Genomic DNA, 20,519 nt, shown 5'->3' with positions numbered 1-20,519 from the left:
TCAATATTATCCACTCACCATATTTAGAGATATTGTGACATCTCGAGAATAAAAAATACGTTATGTTTATGAAAACTTGGAAGAAATGAATTTAATCTTCCAGTGTTTTTATCAAATTTCATGAACTTCTTAATTAATAAAGATAATATCACATAGTATATCATTGTATGGAAATAAGTACTGTAGTAGTGGATTTATTATGTTAAGAAAAAAATGTAGAGTATTGGACAACTATACTGGTCCAAATTTCTATCTAAAGCCAACCTGTATATAAATATAATCACATTTGGATAATTTAGTGGCATTTTTTAATATCATGGCATTGAAAACACCAACAACACACCAATGGCGACTTTGAAATGGTTGGATTCATCACAACGACACAATTGGTGGATCATGTTGAAAATGAATTTATGATTATATTGGTTAGTGAAATTTTATTTGTTTAGTAATATCAGATAAATTATTAGACTATACACATCTTAAATTACAGACGAACATATTGTTCAAGATCGTCATGGGCATGACAAAACTTTGACTACTAAGTTTATTTTTTAAAATAGTTTCTACAATAAATCTTCAAATAATAGAAAGTAAAAGAAAAGGGAAGGAATCCCATCTCGTGCCATTAAAAATTCTTAATTAAGAGATGTTGAATGTGTTAAATAAAAAAATAAAAAAGTAAGAGAGAGAAAAAAGTAGAGAGAATAAAGTAGAAAGTGAATAAAGTAAGAAAGAGTAAAGTATAAAAGAGAAAAAAATTACTATATAGAGAAAAACTTTTGAGAAAACTTTCTAAAATGGAAAAATGACTCAACTATGGAAAAACGGAGAGAGTACTATTTATGATCCTCGTACCACTTTTTCATTATTTTTTACTTAAGAAACAACACCCACACGACCACACCTCCGTGATTCGTTCACTTAAATATTCATATCATCCATTTTTATCTACCATTTCTATTATGCAATCCAATTTAATAGAGTACATAATTATATTTTATTCAGTGCGTAAAATTACTTAATTGAAATATATTTTGCACGTACATTTAAAAATAATTATTATTCATCTAACTTTTATTTTTTTTAAAATAACTTCATATCGGGCCAACCTTCGGGTTAATAGTCTCATTTTGTCATCTTGGGATGTCCAAAAATATAGCCTCATTTCTAAAAGTGGAAAATTTCTTTTTCATACTTTACTTACATTTTTCATACCTCTCTCACTTTACCAATTTATCATTAAAACTCGTGTCGTTTATAAATGAGACTATTTTTTGTGGACGGAAAGAGTACTAGAATTAATAAGAGGGCCGAACAATTTACTCTTTAAAATTGAAAATGCTATCGCCTTTCAGAATAGCCCAAAATAGGGCCCAACCAAAACCAAAATAGCCCAAAAAAGAGTTGAGAAATCCAATTCCCTCCAATTCTCCCCCAAAACCATCCGCACCCGGGTAAAATTCAAACCAGAATTCCTCCGATAACTGCAGTAGAGCACGAAGTGAATCACAAATCCGCGCAATTCGCCGTAGTCCGCGAAGAAATTTGAAGTGAAAATGGAGAAAGACGACGACGAGATGAGGGGGGAGATAGAGGAGCGGCTGGTGAACGAGGAGTACAAGATTTGGAAGAAGAACACACCGTTCCTCTACGATTTGGTCGTCACTCACGCACTCGAGTGGCCGTCGCTGACCGTGGAATGGCTGCCCGACCTGGAGGAGCCGCCGGGCAAGGACTACTCCGCCCAGAAGATGATTCTCGGTACCCACACCTCCGAGGATGAGCCCAATTACCTCATGCTCGCCAGGATCCAGCTGCCTCTCGAGGACTCGGAGAACGATGCCCGCCATTACGAGGACGAACGGTCTGAATTCGGTGGATTTGGTTGCGCCAGTGGCAAGGTGCCTCTTTTAATTTCTCTATTTTCGTTTATTGAATTGGGGGAAATGCTGTTGTACTTTGTGCTCTGATGATTGGACTTCCATTTGATGGGGTTTGGGGAATTAATTGTGGATTTTGTTTTTCTGGATCTTAATTTTTTTTGGTTGGAATTGAGGAAGCTAAGATGAGATTCGAGAATGTAAGAGTCCTTAAAAACTCGATCATTTAAGAGCCTTGATTTCTTGCTGTTGTAGACTGTGCATCTCTTTTTTGTGTGTTTGTGTAACTCTTTTAATTGTTCAGTAAAATATAAATAACAATCTTAATTTGGTGTGCTAATATCTCCAGGTAGTGATTTAGGTCGTAGTTAAAGTTTAATTTAAATGCAGCAATTTTTACATGCAACTTACTATGATTTAAGTCTGTACTTGTTTTAATCCTTTTTGCAGGTTCAAATTATCCAGCAAATAAATCACGACGGGGAGGTCAATCGGGCCCGTTACATGCCCCAAAATCCATTTATTATTGCTACCAAGACTGTTGGTGCGGAAGTTTATGTTTTCGACTATAGCAAACATCCATCCAAGCCTCCCCTAGACGGTACGTGTAACCCTGATTTGAGGCTAAGGGGCCACAACTCTGAAGGGTATGGTTTATCGTGGAGTCAGTTCAAGGATGGTCATCTTTTGAGTGGTTCGGATGATGCCCAAATATGTTTGTGGGATATAAATGCAACTCCGAAGAATAACGCTCTAGATGCTATGCAAATATTTAAGGTATTCAAACAGAATCGAAGCTTAAGTTTTATGTTCTTGGCCATAATCAGCACCACTAACTTTTATTTGGAATCTTTAATTTGATCGTTCATAAGCAGATTCATGAAGGTGTTGTTGAAGATGTGGCATGGCACCTCAGGCACGAATATCTGTTTGGTTCGGTTGGAGATGACCAGCATCTGCATATATGGGATCTCCGTTCTCCCTCAGTCAACAAGCCAATACAATCTGTACTTGCCCATCAAGGCGAGGTTGGTTTCGTGATTAGCATACTGATTAAACTAAAGAACAAACTAGAGTTTTGAATTACTATTTTTATGATCCAAGTTATTACTGTACATGGAACATGTTTAGAGTATTAGGGTATTCAAATTCTCCACCTCTTACCACAAACTACTTATCGATGTGATGTGATCCTATTTTTGGACAAACGTATACTTTAATTTACATAGTTCAGCTGATCAATTCAGCTGCTTTTGATCTGGTAATTGTAGTCTTCAACTGTGTATTTTCAACGGCGTTTTTATAGGTAAACTGTTTGGCTTTCAATCCTTTTAACGAGTGGGTTCTGGCGACCGGTTCTACTGATAAGACCGTTAAGTTATTTGACATGCGAAGGATTTCTACTGCACTACATACATTTGATTCTCACAAGTAAGCAGCTCTTATGCCTATGGTTTTACAATCAAAAGAGATATAATTACTGTATATCCATGTTCGAAAAAAAAATTGCCTTGATAGAAGTGTGGCCAAAGTATGTTGTTTGCTTAAACCTGCTGCAATCGCTCTGCAGGGAGGAGGTTTTTCAGGTCGGATGGAACCCAAAGAACGAAACCATCTTAGCTTCGTGTTGTCTTGGTAGGAGACTGATGGTCTGGGATCTCAGCAGGTATATTTCTCGTTAACAGTTCCATGCTTCTCCCTCGATCGAGCAAAAGATGGTTTCATCATGATGATGCATGCTGATGTGGTTACTCATGCCTTGACAGGATTAATGAAGAGCAGTCATCGGAGGATGCTGAGGACGGACCACCAGAGCTCGTATTCATTCATGGCGGGCACACGAGTAAAGTATCCGATTTCTCATGGAACCCTTGTGAAGACTGGGTTGTTGCTAGCGTGGCGGAGGATAACATACTTCAAATATGGCAGATGTCGGAGAACATCTACCATGATGAAGATGATCTGCCAGGCAACGACTCCATGAAAGGCTCCTAGTTTCAGTTTATTTCGACTCAATGTAGCCTGTTTAGCACTTCAAAATATTCTGTGTGTCTTCCTTTGTCTGTGTTGCACCATTTAACTATCGCTTTTAACTTATGAGAACAATTTCTAGTTTTTTTTTACATATTTGAACCTTTTTGTAATACAATATGAAAAGGGAATTGTCTATTTCTCTATATTTAAGCAGTGAATCCCTTTCTCCTAATTCGCAAAAGGTAGAGTGCAATTTCTGTAAAAACTAAAATTGTGATTATTGAGAGCACAGCAATACATGTCAAGGAACTAAAATGGTTAAGCCTACTGAAAGCAAATAACATCATTGCATAACCATGAAATACATACAAAAAAAAATAGAATTGTTTTAGAAGATTATCAAAAGAATTACAATTGCCCCGAGATTGCATCATATAGGTTCTTTAAGTTGATGAATAATTTGATTAGTACAATTGTTATACCCCATTTTTTCTATAAAACAGCCTTGATAGAATGCTAGCCTGCTAGATAATAATGTATTGAATCCCGGAAAAGGTCACGGGTTCGACTCTTTAAAATTTATGTTTATTTGCCAATAAAAAAATGCATTGAATGGGACCTTAAATTAATGTAAATTATTAGTATAATAAATAAATAAAACTAGGAAAAAGGATGATAAAATACTTAATTTGTAGCCAACAAAAACTGGGCTGGGCCCAAAACAAAAACAATAAAAGCGCACCAAACACTCCGTCGTCTCAACGAAGACTTTAACTAGGGTTTTAGCATTCTCCTCTGAGAAAACAGCTCTGAGAAAACATGCCTAAATCAAAGCGCAATCGCCCAGGTTTGCTTTTTATATTCGTACTTGCCAATTTCTACTATGTTTGCATTTTTATGCTTTTCATGTTTTATCTGAATTGTTGATTGATTTTGCAGTGACTCTGTCAAAGACAAAGAAGAAGGGAAAGGAGCATAAAGAGAACGTGTTGAATACCATACGCGATTCCGTTGACAAGTACGAGTCCGCCTATGTTATCGCTTTCGAAAACATGAGGAATCTCAAGTTTAAGGGCTTCAAAGAGAAGTTGAAGTCTTCCAGCAGGTAACCGAGCTCTCCCCATTGTTGGATTTTGGTTTATAATAAGAATTTGAGTATTTCTGCTGGCGATATAAATGAAATTCTCTTCAATTTTTGTTTCCAGATTTTTTCTTGGCTCAAACAAAGTTATGCAAGTTGCATTAGGTAGGTCTGCTTCTGATGAGATTAGGCCTGGACTGCACAAGATTTCAAAGGTGGGGAATTTTCAAATTTCTTCCTTTTTTTGGGTGTGGGGATGTTCCTGTGCTGTACACATACTAGTATGTCTTTATATTGTTCTTTTCTAATTCATTAGCTCTTTATTTTGTACAGCTTCTTCGTGGGGATACTGGGCTATTCTTAACTAATTTGCCAAAAGAAGAAGTGAAGAGGTATGTCTGAGCTGAAGAATAAGTTTTCACATCACATGAATTCAATCTCAAGAAGATGTCTTTTTTTCTGTAAATGGTAGCTTAATAAGAATCATTTTAGTATGAACAGTCAAAAGCTCTTACTATGCTCTTGAGGATGGATGTTCTGTATATACCTGTCTATTTTTACTTGTGAAGAAACAAGATGAGTTGAGCAACTTAATCATCACATTCATGTTCCTAACCCATTGGCTTGTTGCAGAATATTTGATGAATATGAAGATTATGACTTTGCTAGAACTGGAACTGTTGCCATAGAAAAGGTATAGGCATTCAACTTAATTGGCATATACTTAGATGAATACCGACTATTATGTAGATCCTGTCCAACGTACATCTCATTTTTTAATATATGGATTTTGATGGGAGCTCATTTCTCAAATCATATTTTCTTTTTTTTGCTCATGAGAACATCAGATTACCCATCCTGAAGTTTATGTCATTATCTTATTTGAGTTATCTAAATTGCAGATCTGTAGGAATTTATATTATTTTACTTTGTGTTTGCAGGTGGAGCTCAATGAAGGTCCTCTTGATCAGTTCACACATGAAATGGAGCCTTTCTTGCGCAAGCAGGGGATGCCTGTTCGATTGAATAAAGGTTTGCATTTTCTTCCATGTTGGTCTATGTTAATATTACTCCCACCTACATGTACATGCTTTGCTAATTTCAACTCTGTGGTTTCAGGAGTAGTAGAGCTTGTTTCAGACTTTGTTGTGTGCGAAGAAGGAAAACAATTATCACCTGAGTCAGCTAGGATACTGGTTAGTTTATATCCTACACACGAGTCATGAAACGTGCTGCTACAGATTGTGGATTCTGTATAGATTCAGACACTAACTGTTCTGTTTGTTCAATTGTCTACAGCGCCTCTTGGGAATTAAGATGGCCACTTTTAAACTCCACTTAATATGTCGGTGGAGTTCAGATGATTTTGAGATTTATAGAGAAGGTTTAGACGATTCAGACATTGAATCCTCGTAGAATCATGGGACAACATTGTTTGGGATGATTTTGATTCTGCTGCTGTAACCTTGAGGCTCTGTTCCAAATTTCAAGTCGAAGATGTGGAGATCTGCAAACCAACTTTGATTTTTTGTTTTTTATCTTTTAGAGATTTATGTATTATTAACAGGCTGAAAAATCTTTCAATTTTGTTCAAGTGCTGGAACAATGAGTGTATCCTATTTGAAAATATGTCTTTTGCTTATTAATATATACTCCCTTTGTTTCTGCTTAATTGTCACATTTTCATTTTGACACAAGAATTTAGGTAGTGGTGTTTGATTAATGAAATTATTAATAGTAAAGAATGAGAGAATAAAGTAAGGGTGAGAATAAAGTAAAAAAGAAGAAAAAAGGAATAAAGTAGGAGAGACTAGAATAAAGTAAAAGAGATAAGAGGACAAAGTAGGAGAGAAGAGTGAGTTAATTATTGTCAATAGAATGAGTTATCTTTTTATTTTTTGTTTGTCTTTCAAAAATTTTCCTATACTAAAATTGGAAAGTTACTCTCAATATATTACTCACTTTTTATTTTTATCTTCTACAGAATATTTTATTTACATTTTTTCTTTCTTTTTCCTACTTCACTCTCTTTTATCTCTTATACTAATCAATTTCTTCTTTCTTTCTCCTACTTTATTCATTTTTTATTTCTTTATTTCTGGTACCTTACTAATTTTGTATGAAAACTTGTATTGTCTACAATTGAGACTATTTTTGATGGACTGATGGAGTACTAATTTATCAATGTGTGACAGGAATATCCATTTTGGATTTTAATTATATACAGTTATTGCAATCAGACGACATCAAAGCGTGTTGCTGTTGAAAGAAATTTATGATTTTTCACAATTTAAATTTGAGAAAACAAACTGTTATTTACAATGCAGAAAGAAATTAACACATAACTATAACTTGATTAAATTTTGACAAAATACCGGAAGAAAGAAATGTTCATCTGAAACAAATAACTAAAATCAGAATCCTCACTGAAAATGAAAAAGCCAGTTTCACTCTCACTCTAACAAATATGATACCAGCTACATCTGCAGAGTTCAATTCCTCTCTCTCTCTCTCTCTCTCTCTCTGATACAATCGCATCACAACATAAATTAGCTAGTTTGGCACAATCACATCACGAAATCGGATGCTCATAGTTGGGATTTCTCATCTTCTAAGAGCTTCAATTCGTTCTGCCAACCTTCTAACTTGGCTAACTTCTCCAACTGTTCCTGTGTCATGTCTGCCTCCTGCGTTTTTTGCTGCTGGGCTTCAGTCAGCCGAATCTGAAAAGATAGAAGAAAAGTATCTCATGACTCCGCATTCTGTGTTGGAACTAGTAGCATGTAAAATTTACCTTCTTTTTTAGAGCTCGAATCTTCTTATCAATATCTTGAACTTGATCTTCTGAATTCGAAGACTGGGTTGAGCCTGTAGATGGTGCAACTGACGAGGCACTTTCAGAAAGGGAGAGCGAGCTCATCTTTGATGAAGTTGACTCTAAATCTTCTGGCAAATCCTTGGAATTATCAGCAGACAGAACTTCATCTTGATCTGAATCCTTGTTAAGAGCAGCCTGTTACCAATCATGTTACCACAAGTTAGAGATATATAAGTCGAAGAATCATTGTTCTCACCAAATCAACATAAACTAATGTTACACATGCCAGCACGATAGTGGAGTGTCATTCTTTTTAAACCATAAATTTTGCAAGAGCTGCCTACGTATGAATTAGCTGTAAGGCTCATTCCTGCCATTCCACCCTTGACAATGTATCTATCACTCCCAGTAAGCATCGGCAGTTTCAACAAGCAATTAATACATTTGGTTCATTATAAAGATAGAATTGATATCAATGTCCCAAGAGACTTAAGAAAACAAAACTTCACGTCTTCTTAAATACACCTCACCTAACAATGTGTTGATTGTTTCTGAAAAGGCACCAAATTGATCTATGAGGCAATGGAGAGTGAGCAGTCTTTTTAAATGATGAGGGTATAAGGATATTTTGTTGAGAAATTACCCCCAAATGAAAGAAACATCAATGAGTCCTACATTCCTACCTGAGGTGCATCTTCATATTCAGCTTGATGAAACAAGAAACGTGCTTTAATGAACTAGTGCTGACAACATAAATGTACTAGAGACAAATAGCAGCAGCAACTTGACTGCACAAATTGTGGTAGGGCAACTTATGTTTGGTTCGTCCTGGTCATGGCAGCTAGCTTACTCACGAGTTTGACAACTAGTAGCACTATATCCTTTTTTTCTAAACTAGCAACTGACAGCATTATGTGATCATTCTGAGATTTGGTGAAATCAAATGCATATTGATGTTTACATAGACATAAATTCATACTACTAATCTGGTCAAGCAAGTAAAATGCATTCTTGAATATTGCAAGTTCCGCATTCAGTAAATTGCAATAATTGTTTTTTGTGTGCTTGGAATTCAACTTAAGATGATCTCTCCATTGCCTAGCTCTATGCCATAAGAACTTGAATTTCACCAGCACGACAGACTTAACAAACAACAACTCTGAAATACTGTAATTATTAGTTTTCGTTTTATCCTTACGAGTTACGAGTTCATAAGGGAAACATCAAGAAAATAGCTCAGGATAGGTGCCCATCCACATCTGATCATTCGTTTACTCAAGAGTCAAGACTCCCTAAAAAATTTAGACACTCGGTAAATAGACCGATAAGAAATGTCCAGAATATCTTTTCCTTCCCACCTTGATTCATTGTTTTTGCAACAAACCACAGCTTTAGTTGTTCGCACCCGTTGATTAGAAACAAAAGCATTCAGTCCAAAGAGATGTTTTGAATCGTCATCAACCTAATGGAATGACCTACGAAAGATCCCATCCCCACAATAGCATCAAACAAATCCCTCTTCTGATATTCATGCAGCTTTCTGTACCCAATCTATCCGTGACAAACCACAGCTCCCAGACACGAAACATCAGCAATATGTGGCAGATCACAGTGTAATTTACACAGTGTTATTAATAGCGTATGGCGGCTTATGGCGGTCGGTCAAAAAACCGCCATAGGGATATGGCGGTCGGCATGGAGGTATTATGGCGTGAATGGCGGTCGATAAATTAACAAATAAATAAAATATAATACATAACATAAGATGCAAAAAAATTAGAATAGTTATAGGAAAATTAGAAAATTAAATGGTGGAAGACAATAATTATGGAGACGCTTTCATCGAGTAGAATAGTTATAGGGAGAGAGAATTATACAGTGGAATTAATCCATGCATCGAGTAGAACAGTTATAAGAAAAGAGAGAGAATTAAATAGTGGAATTAATACAAACTGAGCATCCACAATAGTGGATTAGTGCCCGCCCTAGCCACAGGCTAGCGGCGGCTAGCAGCTAGGGCGGACGTCTAGTCCACTATTGCAATCGGCTAACGGTAAGGACGAGCACGGAGCGGAAGAGAGGTTGGGCATGGACTAACCAGCTAGCCGATCGCTGGCCGCCTATTTTGCGGCGAGTAATAGGCTACCAGATTTATTTATTTATTTTTATTTTTTTATTTATACTCTATATTTACAACTCATTCCACTTCATTTTTTTAATATTTGATAAACACCAATAATTAAAATGAATTAAATCGTATTTGTCAATTTATTTGTTGGGCTAGGGCATTGGCTAGGCAATTGTTAGCCTATTGCTAGGCTGTTACTTGGCTAGGACAGTGGCTAGGCTGTAGGAAGGGCATGATGATGTGGCAGGAAGAGTTTTTGGCTAGACTATGCTAGTCTGATGCTATTGTGGATGGTCCAAGTAGTAGTACATAAAAATTTTCAGTTATCTTGAATCGTGAATGAAAATCTAGAATCTGGAGCCTTGTGCGTGTGGAGACTGGAGAGACGAGAACTTGGATTGACAGCAGCGGTTATGGTTTTGAAGCCAGAAACTCCCATAAACCCTATAAATAGACTATTTATAATGGCCAATGGGCTAGGTTACATGTCACGTGGGCCGGTTAGTGGGGTAAGTGGGGTCGTTTTACAAGGCAAAAAGGCATCTCGACTGCCATGAAAGCCATATCCTGCCACGGCGCTTCGCGAATGGCGGCCGCCATTCAAAAAAGGGAGTAAGCTGCCATATCACATGGTGGCGGTGGCGTTGAGCCTAGAAACTGCCACCGCCATCCGCCACGGCGCCGCCATCTCCGCTTTTTAATAACACTGAATTTACAAAGTAATCATATCAAAATACACCACTCGCAGCAGAAAGGGAGAAAAGGATAAATGTTTAACCATTCAAGAACCCCAAAACCATGTCAATTACCTTCACTACAGAAGCCTAGAGTACACTTCACTTAAAACTTTTAGTACTTCCAAAGTAAACTTCTTTCTGAACAAATTATCAACCTCATTAACCAAGATAGAGTCTTTTTCAAGTGATCCCCTAAACTGATTAAATCCCACATTCAGTCGCCAAACGTTATACTAACAATTACTAGCAAATAATATTAGTCACTTATTACCTGCTGACGCTTCTCTTTCTTCCTCTCATTCCTCTTAGCTGATTTCGACTTAGGTTTCGCTTCCGCCACCGGCTCATATCCCGGCGGCACCTCCTGCATCGTCGACATCTCCTCCTTCCACTGCCGTCACAGTCAATTTCAACATTCCGGATTAAAAAAAACAATCGAAATCCCTAGCTGCGAAATATACCATTGAGCCTTTGGATTTGTAGATAGGAACTTCATCCTGGGGCGTATGGCCCGCGCGTATGCGAATAGGCTTGCGTAGGGTTCCGTCGGGGCGGCGCGTGGGCGCCAAAATCCTCTCCCCTTCTTTTAGGGTTTGCTTGTGCAGCTCCGCCGCCGCATCGCCCGCGCCTCCACCGTTCATAGCTAATTAACTCGATTGAAAATTCAATTGATCTCGCCACTGCCGCTTCTGCGATTACGTATGCTTAACTCTGTTTATGAATTTTTTCCCTCAATTTTGATCCAAATATTTTAGAGGGAAATTGTATTTATTTTCAAATGAAAAAGCTCAATTTATCCCTACTAGGATTCCAACTATATAATCTACTCCAATTTAAAGAAAAAATATTTTATATACTCAATAATTATTGGGTAACGAAGATGTGTCTTAAGTTTAACAATGAAAACACTTATTAAAGGGATAAAATTTTAATAATCAATATGCAAGAAAAAATGTGAATGAAAAATTAACAAAATTATAGCTAACAGTTTTTCAGTACTATTGTTAATAAATCTAAAATAGTTACAAATTGACATAGGGAGATCTAAATTAATAACTGAGCTAATAAACGTAAGGAAGTTGCTTGAATTAATTAAAAACAGTAAAGTGAGAATAATTATTAAGTACTAGTACTAGTACAACTAGTAAAGTACTTTGTAAATTATGTGATCTACAATCAACTATAGTCTCTACAGCAATAAAATGAGTTGGGGATTAACAATTATCTCATACGTGCAAAGTGATTTATTTTTTCTTCCTCAAATATTGTGACAATAAGATCTACTTATTGTAAGGAGACAGATAACATGGATTTTACAAAGGCCATATTTTTACCAATGGCTGTGATTAAAATTCATGATTTTGAGTCAACCTTCGTCTTCATATTTAACATTCATCAACTCAAAAAAAAAGCAAAAAAAATCACTACACATTCATAAATAAAGGTACAGCGGTAGAAAAATTGCATGGGTTGTTACTGTTAGTGTCATTTTACTACACAGTAACACAACAATACTACAAAACCTGACCTGACTAGCAATTGTCTTAATCCCATAAACAATATCGTTACAATCACACTCATAGAAACACATGAATTTCTGCAACGGATCAATGCTTCATTTTTGGCCTATACACTTTGATAAAAAAAATATTGAATATGTTTTAGCGTGTCGAAGGTAGGTCTTACATGAACACCCAAATCAGTTTGTTCTCTCTTAGTATTGCAGCCATTTTCCATCATTCACACAGCAACTATTCTTTTTTACCTTCTTCGGCCTCTTCTTGATCAGAAGTTTCATCATCCTTGCTGTTTTGCTTCACTAGACCGATACTGCATTTAGGTGTTTCTTTACATAACGATTCTGTTTCTTCTTCGTCTGTGTCTCCTTCGTTATTCTCCATGTATGCATACCTGACACAGAGTTATGGAAAGTAAGCTGAAGAAAGCCTAACAAAGATTATGCTCAAATTCATATAAAGATAATTGTGCTCATTCAGCTAGAACTGTAACACGTACCTTTGGCAACTCTGCGAGGGAGCCCAAAGATAGCAGATTACGCAGAGCAAGGCAAATGCAAGAATATCCCAGAAAGCTGTGACAATCCAAGCATTCTGCCACCTTTCATTGAAGGGATCTGTTGCTTTGAAATAAACCTGCAGGGATTATCAGATTGTTGATATGTCAGAGCGTTCTTATATACTATGATGTGTTTAAAACATAACTAATCACAAAGCCTCAGATAGTAAAGATACTGGGCAAACAAGAGTAAGCTGGTTGTATAAGATATGTCTCGTAAAGAAATATTCGTAGTCTTAGAGATGAGCAAAACATCCAACGGTTAAACTGTGTCGTAACTCATAACATAATTTTAGGGGCGTCCATTCTAAAACTCATTCATTTTGCTCTTCTCACAGAGAAGAAAAGAATGGCAAGATCCAAAGGTACAGAAGGTGTTTACCTCATATCCTATCCACACAACTGAAGCAATAACAGTAACTGCTAAAGCGTTTGAGAATTTTCTGTATATCTCCAGTTTGATAGAGCTTCTTTTAGCCTGACAAAGGAAAACATAGCCATAGTTAGCACATGGATAAACTCGAGGAAAAGACGCAACATAATCACCGAGTGAGAGTACGAAAAACTATCAATCAATGGGGATACTGGATATACATATACCTGTAATTGCTCTAATGTTTTTGAAAGAGATGTGAAAATCCATGAAATCAAAAATGCATCCAAAAATGCAACTGGGAGGACAAAAAACACTCGAACTCGCCCTGCAATGTCATTTATGCTTCCTACGTACTCAGCAATGTTAAGCATTTCTGTTGCCAAGAAGTAGGTGACTCCAACAAGAAGCACCTTTGTTGTTAGACCACCAAGGGTTGGACGCACAACACCGTAGCCCATAGAAACAGAAAGAATAAGGATGCGTGAAATAGTTCTTCTTATTGCTCCAATCGTAACGACCCAGGTTGTGATTCCAGCCGGCCTTGTACCAGAGCTATTGAAGTACGCATAGTCAAAGTACCAGAATGTCATCTCCAACAACCCAAGAGCTATAACAGAAGTGATGCAGTGTTGCAGCAGCAAAACATCGTTCCAGTGTCTCACATACTGGAAAACCCATATGCCACAAAGTATTGCATAAGCAATAGACATAAATACATAGAACTTCATCAGAGGGGCCATCCTACCAGGTAAAAAGCCAGTAGGGTTTCTCCACACTGTCCTTCCCGTTAGCTTCAGTCCCTTGAGCTTTGGATCACAAGTAATGAAGAATAAGTTGTACATCCCGGTTTTCTTTATGTTTACTTCTTTATTCTTTTTCAAATGCGCGGATAACATGTTTCCTCTAAACTGCACATTTATAACAACCGGCCAAATCTTATCAGTTGCTGACGGTGTTCGTATCACTTCTCCTTGCTTGCACCCTTCCAGTTTGGCAAGATCAGGGGTACAACAGATCGATCTCTGCCCACCATACGGAGATCCACCAATATTATCGCGATCAGCCGCTTCAAAAATAACAGCCTGAACCAACCCACCATTGTACGCCAGACTTGGATGATGCTCAGCAGCTTCTTTACTCCTCCAGAATGTTATGTTCTCGAATCTAAGTCAATTCAAATTTGAATTAGAACAGAGTAACAATGTGTTTAAGTGGAAAAGCCCTAAATTGTGCGAATCAAAAGATGCTAAACGAATGAACTATCACTTGAGTGCATACGATCAACATAAGCACATGGAGACATACAATTGACAATTTGTTGATGAATCTACTTCTCGAACACCTAATACACCGAAATTCAATCCAGCTTAGAGAAAATCAAGCCATTTCCCAACCGATTTCAGCTCAACTACAGAACTAAACTCTCACACGCACACATTACTCCAATGCATCACGTGTCACAAACAGTATCAGTGACGTCGATCTAACAAATCCAATTCCGTTTCCCTTCTTCAACTCAAAAACTCGATTGCCGACAAAATGTGATAGATCTGATTAGTAGAAATTACCTGATGTAAGAGCGGGCGTGCTGCGCGGCGGCGACGCCTTCGCTGCCGCCTGAGAGGAGATAAGCGGTGCCGACTTCTCGGAACGGATCTCGTTCGTAGATGTGAATCGAGGCTTCAGTGAATGATATTAGCACGAAGAAAACGAAGGATTTGAGAATGGCAGCGCGGCATTGGCCGCTGGCGAGGGCCATGGGCGGCGAGATTGAGGGCAGGAATAGCGGGGATTGTAGAGAGAGAAAGAGGAGAGAGAGATCGGCGGGGAGAATTTGGTGGCGAGGTAGAGTGGTGATACAGCAACTAAGATTTCAGCATCAAACAATCATGTGCCACGCGCGTGATGATCTTGGCGTCGGTTACTGAAATATATTTAACACCTAATAAAATTGTTAGTATAGTTTAAGTTTATAATATGTCTATTAACGAAAAATTAAATACGCGATATTGATAATGATAGTGGTTGACTAATGAAGTTTGTGAGTAAGACGATAATAGTTATCGCAATCCTTTCTCTTTGTATATTAGTCAAACATGGTAATAAGTTGGCATCCAATTTTTCATTTTTAGTTTATTCAAACATATAGGATTATTTTACAATTTTGATACTTATTATACTACATGATATTTAAAGTGATTGACTAATAACTTAAACATTACTATTAATTTAATATTTTAACACTAGACTAAAGTTTATTTTTTATAGTAAAAAATGTGAAATATTTTAACATTTTTTTTTTCTCAAATATGTTGACATTGTGATAATAGTCCATAAGTGGTAGCTTCGGATTCTATGAATATTTCATATTTGTTTATATTTTGCCAAAAATTTAGAGATTCACTAGAGTGTACGTATTTTAATGATGTTAGGGTTTCATATGGGATGTGTATCAGGATGATTGCAATCTAAATTTTAGCACATATCGACTGTGAATGACAACGATACATTAGGGGTTTTAAATTGCATCATTCGGTCTTCAAAATTCTTTATGGAGTATGACCACAAAATCATACAATAATTTCGGATCCATTTTCCACTAACACATTTTTCTTTCTATCTCTCTCTTACTTTCCAAATTTTGCATTATTACCCGTGCTGTTTCAAAAGTTCGTATTTTTAGGGGTCAGAGGAAGTATGAGTTCCTTGTAAATACAAAAATACATAAATAGTTAATAGTAATGTTTGAGGCTTTATTAAGTGCCATAATTTTTTTTAAAAAAAGTGACATATTGTATGTGAATCTAGAAGCTACATTTGCCTTCAAAGTGCGTCGTCGATGTATGGTTTCATGGTCGGGCATCATAAGGATTTTGAAGACTATGTTATGGACTTTATAATTCCTAAAGAGATAAATATTTATAAAGATACTAGGGGTTATTTCATCATTTATCTATAAATATACGAACTTTTAATATATGTTGCATTTTCCTCAAATTTTTATTTTAATTCTGATACACCAAATTTTGTCTTTTTCTGAACAACGATCATTCAAACGACACCGTTTTTTATAAAATAAAGTAATTTACTATTAATACATGAACTTTTGGACTATTTTGGTTTTTTCCTCGAACTTTAAAGATTTCTGAATTTTCTCATATCATAGATTTTCTTTGAAAAAATTAGTGTTCAAGACTTTGTTTGAAACTTGCTTGGGTATGCGATAATACAAGCGCATGTGCTTACAACACGAACATAATAAACACATACTCCCTCCATCCCGGACTACTTGCACTTATTTCCTTTCTGGGTGTCCCAAGTTATTTGCACTCTTTCGATTTTTAGTAAAAATTATCACCTACAGCCGCAATTGTTGACTTTGCTATACACTCATTCCTTAATCTCCGTGTCGAAAAGGAAATGTGCGAGTAGTCCGGGACGGAGGGAGTATGTCTTAGTAGAGATATGTTTTTGGATTGAGATGTTTTTAAATGTTGTGAAAAGCCTCATGTGAGTCCATGTATAAGTAATTACAAATCTCAGTTCATATAAAATGAATAGTAAAAACACCAAATTAAATGAATTATGAAAGACAAAATCCATATCTCAATGCACAATATATCATAAATTTTGTCATTTATTCAAGACACGTAGTCTAATGTAATTCACATAAGAGTTGCTATCTAAAAAGAAGTTAAAGCAATTCACAAAATAATTTTAATTTGATCAAAATTCTTCTTCGGGAGAAGAGGTGCTATTAGAAAATTCTAAAGTTTATATATTTAAATTTGAAAAAAACGACACTTCAAGTAAAATTTAGAAAATATTAAAAGTTTGAATTATTATCTATTAACTAGAGAAAAGGGTAGGAAAAGCTGAATCCCTTTACATTCTTGCTAATACTATCATCATTTTTTGTAGGCTTAATTTGACCAGCACAAAAATAACATTAATCTTTATGAGATTTGTACCGAAAAAGAAGAATCAATTTATTCCTACATATACCCAAAAAGACAGAAACTTGAAGAAAAATACACAAACTTCTCAAGTCACCAAAGATTTGCTTCTTCAACACACACACACACACATATATAGAGAGAGAATTTGTGACTGAGATCTTGAGGAGTTCTCAAAGAGAGACTTACAGGGCTAATTTGACAAGCTGGCCGCCTCCAGTGGCATGGCATCCTCACAAATCTAACCTCAATTTCTTTCGTCTCTGTATCATCAATGCACGCCACGTGTATTAAACGATTACAGTACACATCGGCCGCATATGAAATACCAAGACCACTCATGGAGGTGGACAGAATGCCAAATTAGCTCTGCGAATTACCCTTGAGAAACCCTCTAGATAGATAAAGAGAGAGAGGTGAAGATTATAATTTATAAAGATGGAATGATAATACGATATATACACATATAATATATGGTGTGTGAAAGAGATAATTAATTAAAGAGCCACCAAAGCCGACACACCATTATTTGGCATAATAATGTTTCCAAAGACGAAATAATATGCTGAATAATACAAAATGAGTCGTGTTACTCAATTGCACTATATATGTGACATAAATATTTCATATATATATATATAAATTCCATATGACTGAACTTCAAAGTGAGTGTTTATGCAGTAGTGTCATATCACTGTTTTGTATATATATATGTGTGTGGAAAGATGGAGAAAGTCAGATAAAGAAGAGGGAGTGTTTTTCTTTTTATGAGAAGAGTTTGTTGATTGTGGGATGAGAAAAGATGTTTAGTGGTGCTGACTTTTTTGGGTAACAGTAGATATATAGAGACAGTGACGAAGCCACACTGGGGCCTGGGGGGCCACTGGGCCCCCCAGCTATTGAAATTATTAGTATATATTGTATATTCATCCAAACAAGTACAAGTATGGTTGGTAGCCGAGTTGGTCTTGTGTTCCGCCTTTCCTACCCCGAAGTCAGCTGTTCGATTCTTGGTAACAGCATATTTCTTCTCTTCTTTTATTTATTTTATTTCCTCAATAGAACTTATTTCAATTATTCTCGAATATACATACCAATTGTATAGACTTTTGAAAGCTTTATCACTTATACTTTATTTAGTATAGTAGTAGTTATTATTCTGCCTACTTTTTTTTAATACTTTAATTATGGTAATTATTTATTATTCTAGTTTATTTTTAAATTTATTTTTAATGATAAATATGTAATTATTTTAAAACATAAATACATTGCTAGTCTATTTTTTAAATCACAAATCTTTGATTATTTTGAAACATAAATTGATAAAAAAAAATACGGAGAGCTTTCGAAAAATGAATATGAGTGAAAATGATATTATATGCTTTATTTAATGTCACGATCGTTAAAGTGAAATGTTATTAATAGTAGTATTTAAGATGCATATACGGTCATTTTCACGACATTGTGCAATTTTGATGTCGGGATTGATTTTTACTAAAGTTGTTGTATATATATATAAATCTAGTTTCTAACACTTCTATTTATCTCGTTACCATCTCTATCTCTCACTATTCCTCCCGCTCATGTTGCAGATATTTACGGGATACTGATGCCGATGTAAAAAAATAACTCACAATTATAAACAGTTTTTGGACCCCCCAGGCAAAAATTCCTGGCTTCGTCACTGTATAGAGAGTTAGTGGGCTTCTTTTCAATGCATGAGCGTGCATGGTGTTTGTACTATCTGTGGGGGCAAACTGCCCTTTCTTTTCCTTGTTTGAATCATTTTTTCCCTTCTTACCAACTTACCCTAAAGGCTTTTCAATTTTAGCTCCTGCTTTCGATGATTGTACCGTTTCCACAAAGGTACAATCGAGATAGACGATGTTTCTCGCATATACGAGAATGAGATGTCGTATTATACGTTGAGGAACCCGTAAAGGGTACTCATATAGAGTCGTCAGATTATCGGTCTTTTGTGTGAATAGTCGCCGAATGTCGTATTCTCACACAAAAGAACTAGCAAGTAGTATTCTTAAAGCATGTTTGGTAGGGTAGATAACTCATCTAGGTTTCTATCCCTAGATGAGTTATCTATCTTATCAAACATGCACTTATAACATATGAATGTTGTGTTTGGTAAATTGGATATAAGAAAAGAGCACTTATAACATATGAATGTTGTGTTTGGTAAATTGGATGTAAGAAAAGAGAATAGTAATTAGGGGTTGTGAAGCTTAGTTTGACCAAGGATGCTGAAGTGCTTTATTGACTTGCTGCAAAAGCAGAGCGCAATATGGAATGCTATTGTCTCCCACTTAATTACTAGGTTTCAATGTCAACTTATTAAACTTAATTAAACTGTTGCTAATTTTATTACACTACCCTTGCGTCATCCTAGTTTATATATGTTGTATTTTAATTTCATCCTATGCGCTTTGCGGTATTTTTATGGAAGGCTTATTTTTTTTATAAAATTGAATTATTCGACAAAAAATCAGGTTGGAAAAATATGAATTTATGAAACCATCTGTGTTGACCTAAGAGTTTGAGACGTGAAATTTTATCAACTTTTAGAGAGGTATAAACATTTTATAACATGCAGTACATTGTGTTTTTTGAATCGCTTTCTTCCTTTTTAAATTTTTTTATATTGATTTGTTTATTTTTTTGTTATTCTTATATTGGAATGATACGTCATAATAGTAGTCTTAAAAAGTTTATATATATATATATATATTAATTGATCTCAAACATAATTATTTTAAAATGAATTATACTACATATATAATTACCAAGTCCTATACATAAATCCGTTGTCGTCCAGCGGTTAGGATATCTGGCTTTCACCCAGGAGACCCGGGTTCGATTCCCGGCAACGGAATTTTTTTTGCAGCAAAATGATTTTTACAGTATTTATTTAATTATAAGTCGAAATTATGGCAAATATTTTGCACTTGGATTTGTTCAAACGTACCTGGTTTCTTGATCTTCAATTGTTTATACTTAATACAAAAAGATAGGCTATAAAGAATTAACGAAATTTGTTTTGAAACATTATTTGTTGAATGTGTATATTAGCGTAGGGTCTCTTCTAATGCTTATAACTCTATAATCCAAAACTAAATCTACACTTTTGGATTTTGAAATGAGTGGATGAGATTAAAATTCACAAATTTCAATAAATAGTAGAGAAAAAAATCAACAAAAGGGTAATATTGTCATTATGCTATCATATGATAATTTTCGTGGGTGTTTTTTATATCAACAATATGACAAGAGAATATCAACACAAGTATAAGAAAATATCAACACAGTTTTATTGATATTTTACCTTACACTATATTGAGATTTTTTTTTTATTTGTTGATAAAATCTGTTTATCAACATGTACGAAAATTGAAATATAATTTATCAAATTTCATCACCCAAACATCATCGGAACATATGCAATTGAAATCTCGTTGTAATCCTTACAAAATTATCTTTA

At 35.6% G+C, this 20,519-nt stretch overlaps 4 protein-coding genes and 1 non-coding gene across 5 annotated transcripts; 3 read left to right on the top strand and 2 right to left on the bottom strand.

The window, feature by feature from the left end:
- The first annotated feature begins 1,425 nt into the window (after window positions 1-1,425).
- On the top strand, window positions 1,426-4,089 carry LOC121742638 (WD-40 repeat-containing protein MSI1-like). Its single transcript, XM_042135837.1, has 6 exons — window positions 1,426-1,904; window positions 2,334-2,660; window positions 2,759-2,911; window positions 3,190-3,314; window positions 3,454-3,549; window positions 3,650-4,089. Exons 1-6 carry the CDS (start codon window positions 1,560-1,562, stop codon window positions 3,876-3,878), a joined length of 1,275 nt encoding a protein of 424 aa, XP_041991771.1. The 5' UTR covers window positions 1,426-1,559; the 3' UTR covers window positions 3,879-4,089.
- Window positions 4,090-4,560: 471 nt separating this feature from the next.
- On the top strand, window positions 4,561-6,610 carry LOC121742639 (mRNA turnover protein 4 homolog). The gene is made up of 8 exons (XM_042135838.1): window positions 4,561-4,704; window positions 4,797-4,962; window positions 5,063-5,153; window positions 5,272-5,330; window positions 5,572-5,632; window positions 5,880-5,970; window positions 6,058-6,134; window positions 6,238-6,610. The coding sequence occupies exons 1-8, from the start codon at window positions 4,677-4,679 to the stop codon at window positions 6,352-6,354; spliced, it is 690 nt and encodes a 229-aa protein (XP_041991772.1). The 5' UTR covers window positions 4,561-4,676; the 3' UTR covers window positions 6,355-6,610.
- Window positions 6,611-7,272: 662 nt separating this feature from the next.
- On the bottom strand, window positions 7,273-11,420 carry LOC121741236 (partner of Y14 and mago-like). Its single transcript, XM_042133947.1, has 4 exons — window positions 11,083-11,420; window positions 10,893-11,012; window positions 7,733-7,951; window positions 7,273-7,661 (listed from the first exon to the last, which is right to left on the bottom strand). Exons 1-4 carry the CDS (start codon window positions 11,260-11,262, stop codon window positions 7,527-7,529), a joined length of 654 nt encoding a protein of 217 aa, XP_041989881.1. The 5' UTR covers window positions 11,263-11,420; the 3' UTR covers window positions 7,273-7,526.
- Window positions 11,421-12,029: 609 nt separating this feature from the next.
- LOC121742189 (transmembrane protein 87B-like) lies at window positions 12,030-17,433 on the bottom strand. Its single transcript, XM_042135256.1, has 6 exons — window positions 17,219-17,433; window positions 14,642-14,997; window positions 13,298-14,237; window positions 13,080-13,175; window positions 12,638-12,774; window positions 12,030-12,532 (listed from the first exon to the last, which is right to left on the bottom strand). Exons 2-6 carry the CDS (start codon window positions 14,830-14,832, stop codon window positions 12,373-12,375), a joined length of 1,524 nt encoding a protein of 507 aa, XP_041991190.1. The 5' UTR covers window positions 14,833-14,997; window positions 17,219-17,433; the 3' UTR covers window positions 12,030-12,372.
- Window positions 17,434-19,841: 2,408 nt separating this feature from the next.
- Window positions 19,842-19,913, top strand: TRNAE-UUC. Its single transcript has one exon. It is a non-coding gene; the product is annotated as a tRNA-Glu (tRNA).
- Window positions 19,914-20,519: the final 606 nt, after the last annotated feature.

Source organism: Salvia splendens, chromosome 7 (genome assembly GCF_004379255.2).
Source record: "Salvia splendens isolate huo1 chromosome 7, SspV2, whole genome shotgun sequence".
Taxonomy (NCBI): domain Eukaryota; kingdom Viridiplantae; phylum Streptophyta; class Magnoliopsida; order Lamiales; family Lamiaceae; genus Salvia; species Salvia splendens.
Note: the sequence above shows the minus strand (reverse complement) of the source record. Positions and strands in the feature narration are given on the sequence as shown.

Coding starts and splice junctions, on each gene's coding strand:
- LOC121742638 (XM_042135837.1), top strand. CDS start 1,560: ATGGAGAAAGACGACGACGAGATGAGGGGGGAGATAGAGGAGCGGCTG. Junction 3,315..3,453: donor CATACATTTGATTCTCACAA/GTAAGCAGCTCT, acceptor ATCGCTCTGCAG/GGAGGAGGTTTTTCAGGTCG. Junction 3,550..3,649: donor ATGGTCTGGGATCTCAGCAG/GTATATTTCTCG, acceptor ATGCCTTGACAG/GATTAATGAAGAGCAGTCAT.
- LOC121742639 (XM_042135838.1), top strand. CDS start 4,677: ATGCCTAAATCAAAGCGCAATCGCCCAG. Junction 5,633..5,879: donor GAACTGTTGCCATAGAAAAG/GTATAGGCATTC, acceptor TTGTGTTTGCAG/GTGGAGCTCAATGAAGGTCC. Junction 6,135..6,237: donor CTGAGTCAGCTAGGATACTG/GTTAGTTTATAT, acceptor AATTGTCTACAG/CGCCTCTTGGGAATTAAGAT.
- LOC121742189 (XM_042135256.1), bottom strand. CDS start 14,832: ATGGCCCTCGCCAGCGGCCAATGCCGCGCTGCCATTCTCAAATCCTTC. Junction 14,238..14,641: donor CACGCCCGCTCTTACATCAG/GTAATTTCTACT, acceptor GAATTGACTTAG/ATTCGAGAACATAACATTCT. Junction 13,176..13,297: donor AAACATTAGAGCAATTACAG/GTATATGTATAT, acceptor TTCCTTTGTCAG/GCTAAAAGAAGCTCTATCAA.
- LOC121741236 (XM_042133947.1), bottom strand. CDS start 11,262: ATGAACGGTGGAGGCGCGGGCGATGCGGCGGCGGAGCTGCACAAGCAA. Junction 11,013..11,082: donor ACAAATCCAAAGGCTCAATG/GTATATTTCGCA, acceptor CTGTGACGGCAG/TGGAAGGAGGAGATGTCGAC. Junction 7,662..7,732: donor TTCGAGCTCTAAAAAAGAAG/GTAAATTTTACA, acceptor CTATCTTTTCAG/ATTCGGCTGACTGAAGCCCA.